A 12,854-nucleotide genomic window follows, 5' to 3' on the forward strand; every position below is an offset into this window, starting at 1 on the left:
ACCTGTGGGCGGCGGAGGCGGAACGCTCCGTCGCCTGAACAGGGAACAGGTCCGAGAGGTGGGGGTGTGCTGTGTGTTCCTGGCATACCCCCTTGAAGTGGAGAGCTAGGGGGGGCAATATTCATGCCCGCCCCCGCTCGAAGGTGGGCCCGCATCCAAAGCGGGCCGTCACCGGCTAGGACGCGGAGTATCCAATCGGAGGTACCGCGTCCTGGCCACTTTATGGTGACAGTTGAAGGAACACCGTCAGGTTTTTAGTCGGTATGCCCAAATTTAAAAGCCGGAACGCCTAGCCGGCGGGAGAGCCCGACAGACCCCCGCTACCTCCCTGGAGCGGGACATGCAGTAATGCATTTTCCTGACGAAAAAAAAAAAAAAAAAAAAAAAAAAAAAATGCCAGGATTTCGAACGCCATTATTGGGTATGCCAGGATTGGGCACACCATTATTGGGTATGCCAGGATTCGGCACACCGCTGTTGGGTGTACCAGGCTTGGGAACATCATTGTTTGGTATTTCAGGATTGGGAATGCCATTATTTGGTATGCCAGGCATGGGAACGCCATTATTGGGTATTCCAGGATTGGGAACGCCATTAATGGGTAAGCCAGGATTGGGCACGCTATTATTGGGTACGCCAGGATTAGGGACGCCATTATTTGGTATGCCAGGATTGGGAACATCATTACTGGGAATTACATTATTTGGATTCAAATTATTAGGAATCATATTATTAGGATAAAAAGTTCCTCGCTCTGGTTTAGGACACCAATGGTCTTTCCATTTATTTAAATTAATACCTGGTATGTTTTCACACAGCACAGGCTTGTTCCTGAAATCAAACATACAAACTAAATACATTACCTAGGCAAAGCGTTAAAACAAAGTCAGTTTTCTGTTTTAGACACAACGAGCGACTACAGGAGGCTAATGTGATAGCAATATTATTGGAATGTTTCAGTTTTTTAATTAAAATAACTTTCACAAAAGTACTTGACAATGTTTTATTGTGGCCAGTACGATTATTTATACTACAAATAGGTTATTGTAGGACTAGAAATAAATATCATGTAAAGTTTCTTACCAAGCTGTTATTCTAAAGAAACCATGTGGTTGTATTTGTTTCACACTGTCTCCACTGTCGCACAGTATTCTAGACATGCTCGCCTTACGAATTTCATTGAGTTGAGCTGTATTGTAGCAAAAACAAAGAATATAATACTTTTAAAAACAATCAATTCCTAAACAAAATTATTGCTCTTGCGTTCAATTTTCTAGTAAATTGTAATCACTCACGTTTAGTCAAGGCTGCCGGGAAGTTGCCATGTTCGAAGAAGAACTTGTCAGATTTCCTCCAGAGTATTAAGTTGTGTACCATTATGCAGTACAGCGTGGGTCCCACAAATGCTCCCGGCAACCACTTCTCTAAGTATATTGCTACCATCAATTCCACATCATTTATATCATCGTAAAGACGACGTAGACTTTCTACTTTCTGAAAAATTACGGCAATATTGTGATTTGTGCTCGGTTTACCAATGCCGGAAAAGTATGAGATAACTTAATAAATAAAATCTTTACAGATTATTACATACAACTACTGTTATTTTTTGTCTATCAGGTGGGTTTATCTAAAAGTCGTGAAATGGGCCCTGAGTATTCTAGAAATTTGAAGTATTACGTACATCTTTGTCAATAGTATCATAGAAGTCATCCCAGTATTTAGCGGCCTTGAGACCACACACTTTGCGGTACTCATTGTAAGACTGGAAGCCAGCATCTCGTCCTCTCATGAAGTCAGTTGCTGGCAAGTCTGCAGCTCTCAAAAATCCACCGGCATAACGTTGTGTGAACTAAAATTATTAGATGGCCATCATCAATTTAATGTCAAATATCCACGCGACACCAAACTTTGAAAATCTACAAGACTTTTGAACTTACTTGGGGGTCAAAGATATAGTCAAATCTAGCTGATGGTTGTATATAAGAGCCTTGTGTGAGATCAGCTTCTGTATTGTTTGTGGCAAGCGAACCTCCTCTCCCAATGTCGTCCGGAACAGGTCTACTTCCTCGGTATACACCATCTCTATACAAACTGGAATACGAAAATACTATTATAGTCTCATTACTGAACATGGGTCAATTTGTGTTATTATTGGACACAAAAAATTTCATCCATGTTTAGTAATGAGACAATGACAGTTTAGTGGATCAATAATCCACCAGTTTGGATTACAGACATTTTTCCCTTCTGGAACTGGTTATTGTGATTTTTCTAAGACAAGGACATTTTTATTGCAAAATTGTGATAAACTACAAAAATGAAGTAGAAATGGAATACAAAAGAAGAAACTTACTCAAGAGCACCTTCTTGATAAGTGTGGAACCATCGAGTGCCAACAGTATATTCGCGGTAGACTCCAGGCTCATGTCGAGGATCGAAGTCATTCACAAACCCGTATGTTTCGTATATGACACCTTCTGCTATAGCATTCTTGCGACCTGAGAAGTATCAATTAACAATTAACACGACATATATGACAATAGTTAAATAATCATAAATATCATCAATAACGCCCCTGTGTTACTACTACTACGCTACTGCGAAACCAAAAAACCTCCCTAGGTTTTTTGGTTTCGATTCCCGTTCGGAACAATTGTTGTTTCAGGTCTGGTTGTTCTTCACGTCTTTTTTTTGTATGTTGGTAAAAGTTCCCACGAAATTAGATGAATAATCAGTGATGAAGTTAGTTCTTTTAAACATTAGACTCAAGAGCAAGAGATGTGTAAGATTTGATTGCCTGTTCAATTTTAGAGTAAACCATGGTAATTTGATGCTACTTACCTATAATGTCCGGTATCAGTTCATAGTAGAATATGTACTGATACTGCGCTATGTTGATCTGCCTAGCAGTCTGGAACAGTTTCTCGTCGTCCCAGCACGGGTTCAGCATAGCTAGTCGACGAGCTATTCTATTATGCTCTCTGAAGAACCACATTGAAGTTAGATAAGTTCCTGGGAGGAGGTTGGAACCCAGCTCGTCAGCTGTGGGTAAAAGATTTGTCAATGCAATTTTGTATGATTGTTGTAGATTCATAGTTCTGTGTATTTCCAATATAAAGTAGCTGTATCAAACAGGTCGCCGTGCAGCCTGCGGGTCACTGATATTCTAAATAGTTAGTTTTGTATATCTCTTCCAGCCACAAACCTCCCATACAAAGCTTTCTACTAAGTTGTTGGACTATATGGGATATAATTTACCAAAATTATAGCAGATGGGCTCTGGAGGTCGAGTAGGTAGACAAATAATACTCTGTCCTGCGGGCACCTCTCTGTCACCTTCCATCCTAAACGCGAGGAGACCTCCTTGATTTGCTCTGATTAGTCTGTTTCTTAATTCTGTGTTGCCGTAAATCGGTGACAAATCTAACAGTGGCGTGGTCCTAGAGTACTAAAAGTTTAAAAATATTAATTTGATTATGTGACCAAACTGGTTTAATTGAAATGTACGATAGCGTAGAAGATCGCCATAATTTCGTCTGAATCAACGGGCCATCAAAGCATGTTGACTAAAATTAGACGACTAAATAATGTGAATGGAAAACGGTGGAACATGAAAAAGATGAAAAGTTTTCAATGTGAACATTAATTTAATGAAGACATTTCTTCTATTGTGTTGTTGACACAGTATACCGTGACATTGATTGACGAGGATTGTGGACTAGTAACTGAAATTTCTTTTTATAGAAGAGATCAATAACACGTCAAAAGTCCGTGAATTCAAGATATTATAAAGAGAACAAAAAGTGAAGTATTTTACCCTATCTGCAGGTAATGTAGGAGGTAAACATCCATAATCTTGGAAGTTTTCAACTCTCGTCAGATTTAGACATCGCACTCCACTTGCTCGAAGGTAAGGATCGTCGCCAGGAACTGGTATGGGGATGCAAATCGGGTTGATGCGATTAGGTGTGTTGCCGAGACAGCAATCACTGACTATTGGGTAGCGAACTGTAAAACATATAAAAACAAACCTAAGTATAGCCACGGATTAAATAGACATCTTTATTTTTCTTTTTCGGGTACTAAAGCAGTGATTACGAATTCTAAATACGTACTAAACATTAAAAAAATAGGTTAATATTTGGCTGTACTTGTTAAATATTTGAATGTCCAAAAGCAATAAAAGACTTTCATATTTTGAATATTGTTATAGGTACAGATTACTTACGCAGGTATACTAAATCAACGTTATCTACAGCGGTGAACACGTGGAAGTGAGTCGCAAGAGTAGAAAAGTAGTGGTCCCGGAAGAATCCGTCACCAAACAGCGTTGTGCGGAGGAGGCGCGCTGATGGTAGCTCGCTGCCGTCACTTGCTGGACGTAATGTGTTTCCTGTCACATACATCGAAAAACATTATAAAATCTATACTAATATTATAAAGCTGAAGAGTTTGTTTGATTGTTTGCTTGTTTGAACGCGCTAATCTCAGGAACTACTGGTCCGATTTGAAAAAATCTTTCAGTGTTAGATAGCCCATTTATCGAGGAAGGCTATAGGCTATATATCATCACGCTACAACCAATAGGAGCAGAGTACGAATAAAAAATGTTACAAAAACGGGGAAAATTTTAACCATTCTCTCTTATGTGACGCAAGCGCAGTTGCGCGGGTCAGCTAGTTATTAAATAAATATTCATTGTTATAGTAGACAATCTTCGTTGTTGTAGTAGTCTGGAAGTACATTGTGTCCGTTCTTTGTATGTTTGTAAAAGTCCCCGCAACGGAAGAGCTATTCTTAGTGCGGGAGTTGTTTTTTTTAGATATATTGTTCTACATACTCGAAAGTCGGGGCAAGCCGCTTGTAGTAATGTAGTTTTGGCGTTATAATGGTGTCTTTCTTATATCCTTAGTTACCTTCCTAGATGGTGGTCCGTTATTAAAAATCTGTATTATTCTGTTGGTATAACTTACCTGGTCCATACTGCGGTGGCAGTAGCCTCGGCAGCGGAGTCATAGTGGCCCCTCGTGACGGATAGTGTGGGTTAGTGCACGTGCCGTCCACACGCCTGCCCTCGTCCTTGCGACATTGCCGCACTAATACTGTGCATAAACTGCAAAAAGGAAACCGCAAAGTATAAAGGTTAAATAAGACCATAATCAAACTACAAAATAATTCTTCAGAATTTTGTTTTAGTTGTTGAGATAGACATTGAATTGGCGGTAATCCCTGTCAATGCAATGTTTTTATTCTTTGTTAAGGAGTTTGGAGTTACTTAGGTTCAAGAATAAAGTCGACAAAAGAACTTTGTTTAAAAGAGACTAGGTGTGTTGAGCAACTCAAAAATCTTTTCAATTTATTATATTTTGTACCATTTTAAAACAAATACTTAACTTACGTAGTTCCATTAGCAACTCCAGTTAAATAATTGCCTCGTTTCTCCGTCACAGGTTTACCGAAGTATGCATCGTACAGAACAGCGGAATCTTGAGCTAGCACACTAACAAATATCTCAAACAGTAATACTATAGAAAAATACATTGCTCATAGCTTAAACATTACTAAATGAATATTCCATTGTACGAATCCAATAACTTATAGCCTTCGTAACTAGTAATTACTTGAATTAATTTCCAATTATATCATCTTAAAAATTCAAACACAACGATTGGTATTTCGTGATTTTTTAAAACTAATCATTCCTGTAATCTCGTTTAGTAGATCAAGTTTACTGTAGTTAAAAAATGTTTGCTGATGCGCACATCAAAATTTATTGCATCACGGCGAGTTCAAATGCAATTGCAACGAGCACAAAGTAAGATCAAACCCAAAACACTTATTACATTTTGTGGATTACTCGAATATTTATCTATAATAATTTGCTTATGTATTTTATGGACAAGTTAGTGAGGTTAGTAATTTGATATTTATAGATTACGACTGCCTCTGTACTTTCGACAATATTATTTAGAACCACAGAGGTCTAGGATTAAATTCCCAAGTTGGGCAAAGTGCTATTGCTTCTTCAAATTTATTAAGTATAGGTTTGTGAACCTTCCAGGTATCCTACGTTTAAAACAGGCGTAATGTTATGTATTAATGGTTACATAAACGGTTTTTAATAGTTATTGATTAACCTCGATTATATAAGAGGTAGTTCGAGGCTGAAATCGTTACATCGAGTGCGTTTATTTAAGGTTATGATCATCTGAAGACGCGGAATTTTTAATAGGATCGTTTACAAGTCTGCTTGTGCAATTATACGAACTCAATATAAAGTAATAATTAAAACGCCTAAAAGTTATTTATTTAAGGATATTTATAATTTTGAACGATCAGCCTTGAGTTTATCAAAAGCAAAATCCGTTTTGCCTTTAAATCAATAGCATTTTTTCTTTATTACAAAGGCACTTCCAAGGATAACGAACCGTGAATATACTAGGATACGGTTTTCGCGTTTATATTGGACCATAAAACTATGGCCGTAACTAGACAATACACATAAAATGAAACTCTTCTGTGTTTTTCGACGTAAATAACCATCACGCGTGTAAACTACTGGAGGGATCTGGCGAGGGGGTGTCAATAAAACAACACTATTGCCATTTATCGACATCACTATCACAGTCTATCGGAAAATGATTGCGCGACTTGGGAATTACTTCCGAGTACAATATTGAGTATATTTCGAGCTGTTGTTTCGGTATTTCGACCCACAAGAAAAACATAGAAGTTTGAGTTATGACCGACATGTATGTATGCAAGTTATAAGATAATTGCGAGTAATTTGTAGTTGTTTTATTGCTTGAAAGAGTTACAGACAAATTATAACGCCGTTGTACGAGTAATGATTGCGTGATGATTAGGTTTTTAAACTAAAATATTGACCAACTTAAAAATATACGTATGACTTGATTTACACTGTTTGGGGCAATACATTTTTAAACTTTGCGATCTACACTAATCTTTATGCGTAACTAAGGTGACCTGTCAGACCTTACATAGTGTTAACACATACGCGTATTTACGTCTACACCTGTTGCAAGCTCTCAGCCAAATAACAGCTATACCAAAGTACCGTTGATATTGTGTACAAGGTAAACGCACTCCAACATAATTCTATCGAAAAAATACTATCGACACGAGGCGAATAAGTTCGTCATAAAATATCATAAATGAGGGTTTACGACAAGCCCGGGCATGAAGCTAGAGAGAACGAGAAGCAGTAATGGCGTCGCTACAATCATAACAAGCGGGCCGACGATAAAAGTTTAGTGTTGCTTTCTTATTCCCACGTGTTTGATAGATTGACCTTCGTTTCATTACAACAATGTTTTAGAGATTTTGTAGTTCGTTTGCGTGAAGAAATTACCCATGATCTTCTGTTTTGTATGATGCAAAAGACGTTCATAAAAGGTTTATTTTCAACTAGAGGCCGCCCGCGACTTCGCCCGCGTGGAAACGATCCCTTGGGAACTCCGGGATAAAAAGTAGCCTATGTGTTATTCTACGTCTTCAGCTACCTATATAACAAATTTCATCGTAATCGGTTCAGTAGTATTTGCGTGAAAGAGTAACGAATATCCATACATACATACCTACATTCTCACAAACTTTCGCGTTGATAATATTAATAGGATGGGACTACTAGGTTTTGAGAGAGTTTAATACCTTGATAAAAAATATAAAAATATTTTTTGTTTCTTCATAAATATTTATTAAAGTGGTCCGGATATATATTGAATACCAGTTGGTTTATTAATGAATAATGTTTTATGACGCAAATAGGATATTGTTGATTATTTTTGTTTGAAAGTTAATAAACACGATAACAAATAAATTATGAAACTGCGTCAATGTAATTATTAGAATAGATGCCTAATACGCAATATGCACTGATTTTGAAATATAGAGTTTTCGTGCTAATTTGTACAACGAATAGCTTGTGTCTTTCCGATATAAGTATATCGTGTTGCCATATAACAATATATGTACATAAATATAAGAGTTAGGCATACACGGTGGAAAAAACAAAATTCCACATAATTTTCACAAATATGCGGTATCTACCAGACCATGTACCGTGAAAGTGGCACAGCGCTCGAAACATAAGGAGCGACGCATCGACTTGCGTTCCCCATCCTTATACAGAGAGCCTATACTCTAACCGTACCCAAATTAAAAATATTATTTACTTCAGTACCTTTTGCTCAGCCTTTACAGAGTAAGTACTATCTTTTAATTTACTGTTCCAATAAAAACTACTTACAGTACAGTTATGAAAAAAAAAAATCTACTACTGGGTACATTCTTGGGCGGTACATTCATCAACATCATCAACAAAATACATTCATTTCTGGAGGCTTTAGCTTACCAAATTTTGTGCAAGAGATTCACATTTTTATATTATGAATTGACAGAGACTATAAAATCAAATTCGGCAGGGTGATGGATCATATCCGCGAAAGAACATAGACTACTTACTGTTATGGTAAGTCGTGCCATAGGAAAAATGAGTGTATAATAAACTTTCAATCTTCTTTCTCTACAAATAGTAAGAAGCACAAGGCAAGATCCTTCCTCAAAGACAAATAGCGGCCATTTTTATTTTCTTATGGAAATTAAACTGGAGTCCCGGTTAATATTGTTTCTGCTTACGAAACGTAAAGATACACTGGCTTATTTGACAGCCGTTTGAGACCGCTTTTATATAACACGAGATAACTTTGTAGATATAATGCTTTTTGTAAATAAATTAAGTGTTCCTCTAACATTTTTTCTCTTAGGTTTAAGTTGATGATCATCATCGTATCAAATATTCTGAAAAACAAAAGAAACAAAATTAAATAAAGAAAAAAGTATTTCTAATCTTTCTCCAAAAAAGTCTATGGACTGAATACATTCCAGTTTTGTGTACAAGCAACCTTTGCTTACACTTACTGCTGTGAATAGGAATAAAAAAATCTGTACCTTAAAAGTAAAACAGTAGCTCACGTCAGCGATACGACATTAACGCTTTGTATGCATGCATTGAAGTCAAATTCATCCCGAGGGGCTTTTGTTCTCCATATTCTGTTAGCAACATGAGAGCGAACACTGAACAGAAGGATTGTATTATGAACGGTTAGAAATTCTTAAATATTAACGGGCCTAGTTGAAAAGTGCTGCAGTGTTACTTACTCGTAGTTCACAGGGTGAACGAAATCTTGTATATAAAAGCAAATCATTTGCTATATGTGTACTAATTTGGCGAAGAATATGTCAATTGGCGAAGGTGTTATATAATCTAGAAATGAGAATTCTTGAATGTTGGTTTATGTAAGTCGGTATTCATAAACGTTAAGATCAAAGTAAATTAGAAAATAATATATTTTTAGTATATAAACGACGCGACTCAAAAGGTAAATGAAACACCTGCCGGGTATGTCATTTTATTTTATAATTCATATTAAAATATTGTATGGCAAGATGTACGAACGCGGATGAGGCAAGGGAAGTTTGTGAGGATCGTTCTAAATGACGTTCTTTGGTCTCTGCCAACACCTATAGCAAAAAGGCGTGATATTTTGTATGTATTGTACGTCCTAGACTGAACTTGTCAACAGAGCGTATCTAAGTAATCCTCGCCGCGTCCCACGGTCTCACGCCCCACGGTGTAGTGTGTCTGGCGTCCAATTAGACGCACTTGAGCACCTCATCAGCGCGCTTTACACCGCTCATTACGACACCTAGCTCACTTTAAATGCACCTTGAATATTTTATACGGTATATTGAACTATCGCGACTACTAAGTCGCGACATACTAATGTCTCATAATAATTTCTTACAGGACTTGCTCAATAGCAGTAAGTTGTAGTGCCTTACCAGCCTTTCTAATTTGCACTTGGAGACTCAGACTGGAATCTTATCTTATCTTAGGGGTGGGGGTGCCAGTTAATGCCTGGCTGACACTTCGACCATTCCTGATCCTTTGTGTCACCCCCTCCTTTGCTACTCTAGACGTTGGGGGGCAGGGCAAAACTTATCAGTTTTGCTATGCACCCCACCGGAAGCAGCCTGTAGTCTTCTGGTTTAGGGTAACCGCATCCTAGAAGATCCATTCTTTTCCTTCCTAAAGCATCACACTCGCACAGTATGTGTTTCATGGTTTCTGCTTCTTCATTGCAGTGCCTGCATTTGGGGTCATCTATGGCTCCTATTTTGCTTAACATGTAGTTCGTGCCGTAGTGTCCTGTGAAAGCACCAAGTATTTTCTTGATGCTGTCTTTGCTGAGGTTTATTAGGTTATTACTCCAGCTTTTGTTGACGTTATTTATGAACAGTTTCGAATGGGTTAGTCCAGATATGGCTTTCCATTCTTTCAGATGCTGGTCCCTGGTGAAGTTGGTTATTGCCAGTTTGACTGTCGCATCAGGTAGTCCAATTATTGGTTCTGGACCTATTGGGAGTGATTCTGATCCTTTCCGAGCAAGTTCATCAGCTTTCTCATTCCCATCTATGCCCGCGTGGCCTGGTACCCAAACTAGCCTAACGTTGTTTGTACGACCTACCTTGTTCAGGTTCTTTATGCAATTCAGTACAAGTCCCGAATTGACCTTAAAACAGCAAAGAGCTTTAATAGCTGCTTGACTGTCGCTGACTATATAAATGTCGCGATTTTTTGTATCTCGTACTGGAATGATTAATAACCAATACCTCAGACTGGAATGATTAATAACCAATACCTCTGTAGTCCAAGCAGTTGTGTATGCAAGTAAAGATCGAGCCAGCGTGCCTGATGCGTGGTAATAGAGTCGCCGCCTTTTATTATTTGCCCCATCTGATCAGCGGTTAGTATAAACGACAAATTTTAACTTTCTCTCCAAAGCAGGAAGGCCACTGGTCAATGTCACCGAGAGGTCACTATTCTACAAGACAGACCACAACTGGTACCAACCAAAGTCTCCAATTCCTAAAAGAAATAAATTCAAAACCTAAACACGTTGAGAGAAAAATAAATATTTTCTACGAAAAGTTTTCCCAGAATACGGAGACGTGTCCATAAATGCGGCGAATGTAGGAAATTGAATAAACCGCGAAATAATCCGTGGAAACTAGTTCCATTTGCTTTTGTACTTTTATTGCGTAACCGCCGCCGCCGCGGCTTTTAATTAAATGCTCTGGATTTTAGAAATGTGTTCTTTTTACCGCAATGGCTGTTTATTTGGCTGCAATGATTAGTTTTGTTGAGATTAAATGTTAAGCGAATTAACGGAAATTCGTTACTGTAAATTTGTCGAACACGAGAACGAAGAATAGCAACTACTTAAAATATCTAGTGAATCATGACAGTGATAAAGTGCTGAAAAGTTTACTAATAAATAATTATCGCTATAATCTTTATTGATACCTAATGTGCTGCGTCCATCATTATAATTTACAGAACTAAGTAGAAAAACAGTCAAATCTTTTGTATCTAGTATGTCCATATTCAAAAGGTTAAAAGACTTTTGTCCTCTGAGATCATCCCTTACAACATTAAAACGCAACAGAGATTTTCAGTCAAAATCTATATACGCCACAAGTTGAATAGAAACACGTATGTAAAGACTAAGATGTGCATACATAATAATAATGAATGAGATGACTAGACACGTACTCGTTTCTCAGTACAGCGAGCGGCAACAAATTGCGGGTAATGCGAGATCGACTTATATTCTACGTGTTTCACATACTGATAGAATTGCAGCTCTAAGCCAAGAAAAGCTTTTTTAAGATAAGAATATATGTACTCTGAGCGATTTACAGTGTAATTTCTGAACACATTTTTGGGCCGATTCGAAACTCATTTGTCAAGATATATCAGGTGCTCTCAATTTGATTGGATTAAATTATTGTTAAAAATGAGGCTATGTACCAACAGTATGTTTAAGTTACTAAATATTTTAAATTTTAGTGAAGATTGAGGCCTCACTACACATTACTTGCATATTTATAGTCTCGAATCTATAAGTAATGTACAGTAAGTCTTGCGCCTGACCTCTCGTGAGTTGTATGAGAGTGATATGACTGAGGGTAGCTCTGTGTATTGCTACTGCCTTCATAAACTAAACATCGTTCGAGAGAACATTAATATTGTACAAAGTAATATAAATAATGTGAAAGTTGCATTACTTGCGTCAATAACTCAAAACTTTGTAGCACTCCACGTTCTGTCGTAATAGCTGGTAATAACTTACTTGAGCTTTATGTGCGCAGCGATTTAAACCTAATTTCCACTCGGTAAAGAGTGGTAAAGTTTCACTAAAGGTGCGAACCAAAAGTCACAAATAAGTACTTACTTACTCTCCCGCGAAGTTTACGAACTGTAGACGCTTTACCTAGATGTTGGTAAATTTATATTTGATCTAAGAATTACTTTGTTTGTTAGTGCCCTTACGATTTGTTTGCACTCAATAAGTTTTCATTTGACAGCTCGCGTAACCGTGTCCACGGATCGAGTGACCAAAGTGTCACAGAAAAAAATGCATTACGATCTTTGTAGTTATTACTGACTTTGTAGTTTTTGCATCACATATTTTTTAGTTTAATTAATCTCTTCTCTAGTTAACCTTTTCATATTCCACATATGTAGCAAAAAGCAAATAAAATATGTAGTTGCACATAACACATCTTCCATCCACATCATTACTGTGTAATAACGTGCAAGATGAAGCGAAATGCGAGAGCCTCCCGAGGGCGCCACCAGTCAATATTAATTGAGCCCCGAGGCGCAGCCATATTTTATTATTTACAACCAGCCCCTAGGATTTCCACCAGATATAGGAAATAGTTTTTAAAGATTTCCCAGAGCGCGGCAGTTTGAGAGTTTC

At 37.6% G+C, this 12,854-nt stretch overlaps 1 protein-coding gene across 1 annotated transcript; it reads right to left on the minus strand.

Moving 5' to 3' along the window:
• Positions 1 to 224: 224 nt before the first annotated feature.
• Positions 225 to 5,572, minus strand: LOC142977566 (peroxidase-like). The gene is made up of 12 exons (XM_076121532.1): positions 5,402 to 5,572; positions 4,977 to 5,116; positions 4,232 to 4,396; positions 3,821 to 4,011; positions 3,262 to 3,451; positions 2,845 to 3,045; positions 2,357 to 2,501; positions 1,941 to 2,094; positions 1,685 to 1,852; positions 1,296 to 1,494; positions 1,084 to 1,189; positions 225 to 831 (listed from the first exon to the last, which is right to left on the minus strand). Exons 1-12 carry the CDS (start codon positions 5,542 to 5,544, stop codon positions 321 to 323), a joined length of 2,313 nt encoding a protein of 770 aa, XP_075977647.1. The 5' UTR covers positions 5,545 to 5,572; the 3' UTR covers positions 225 to 320.
• Between the last annotated feature and the right edge of the window lie 7,282 nt (positions 5,573 to 12,854).

This window comes from Anticarsia gemmatalis, chromosome 1 (genome assembly GCF_050436995.1).
Source record: "Anticarsia gemmatalis isolate Benzon Research Colony breed Stoneville strain chromosome 1, ilAntGemm2 primary, whole genome shotgun sequence".
In the NCBI taxonomy this organism is placed as follows: Eukaryota; Metazoa; Arthropoda; class Insecta; order Lepidoptera; family Erebidae; genus Anticarsia; species Anticarsia gemmatalis.

Bases quoted from the DNA above. Each gene is read 5' to 3' on its own strand.
- LOC142977566 (XM_076121532.1), bottom strand. From the start codon at position 5,544: ATGTATTTTTCTATAGTATTACTGTTTGAGATATTTGTTAGTGTGCTA. The intron at 4,012-4,231 runs GTAAGTAATCTG...TATGTTTTACAG, and splicing joins CGTTGATTTAGTATACCTGC to TTCGCTACCCAATAGTCAGT. The intron at 1,495-1,684 runs GTACGTAATACT...GTAATTTTTCAG, and splicing joins ATGATACTATTGACAAAGAT to AAAGTAGAAAGTCTACGTCG.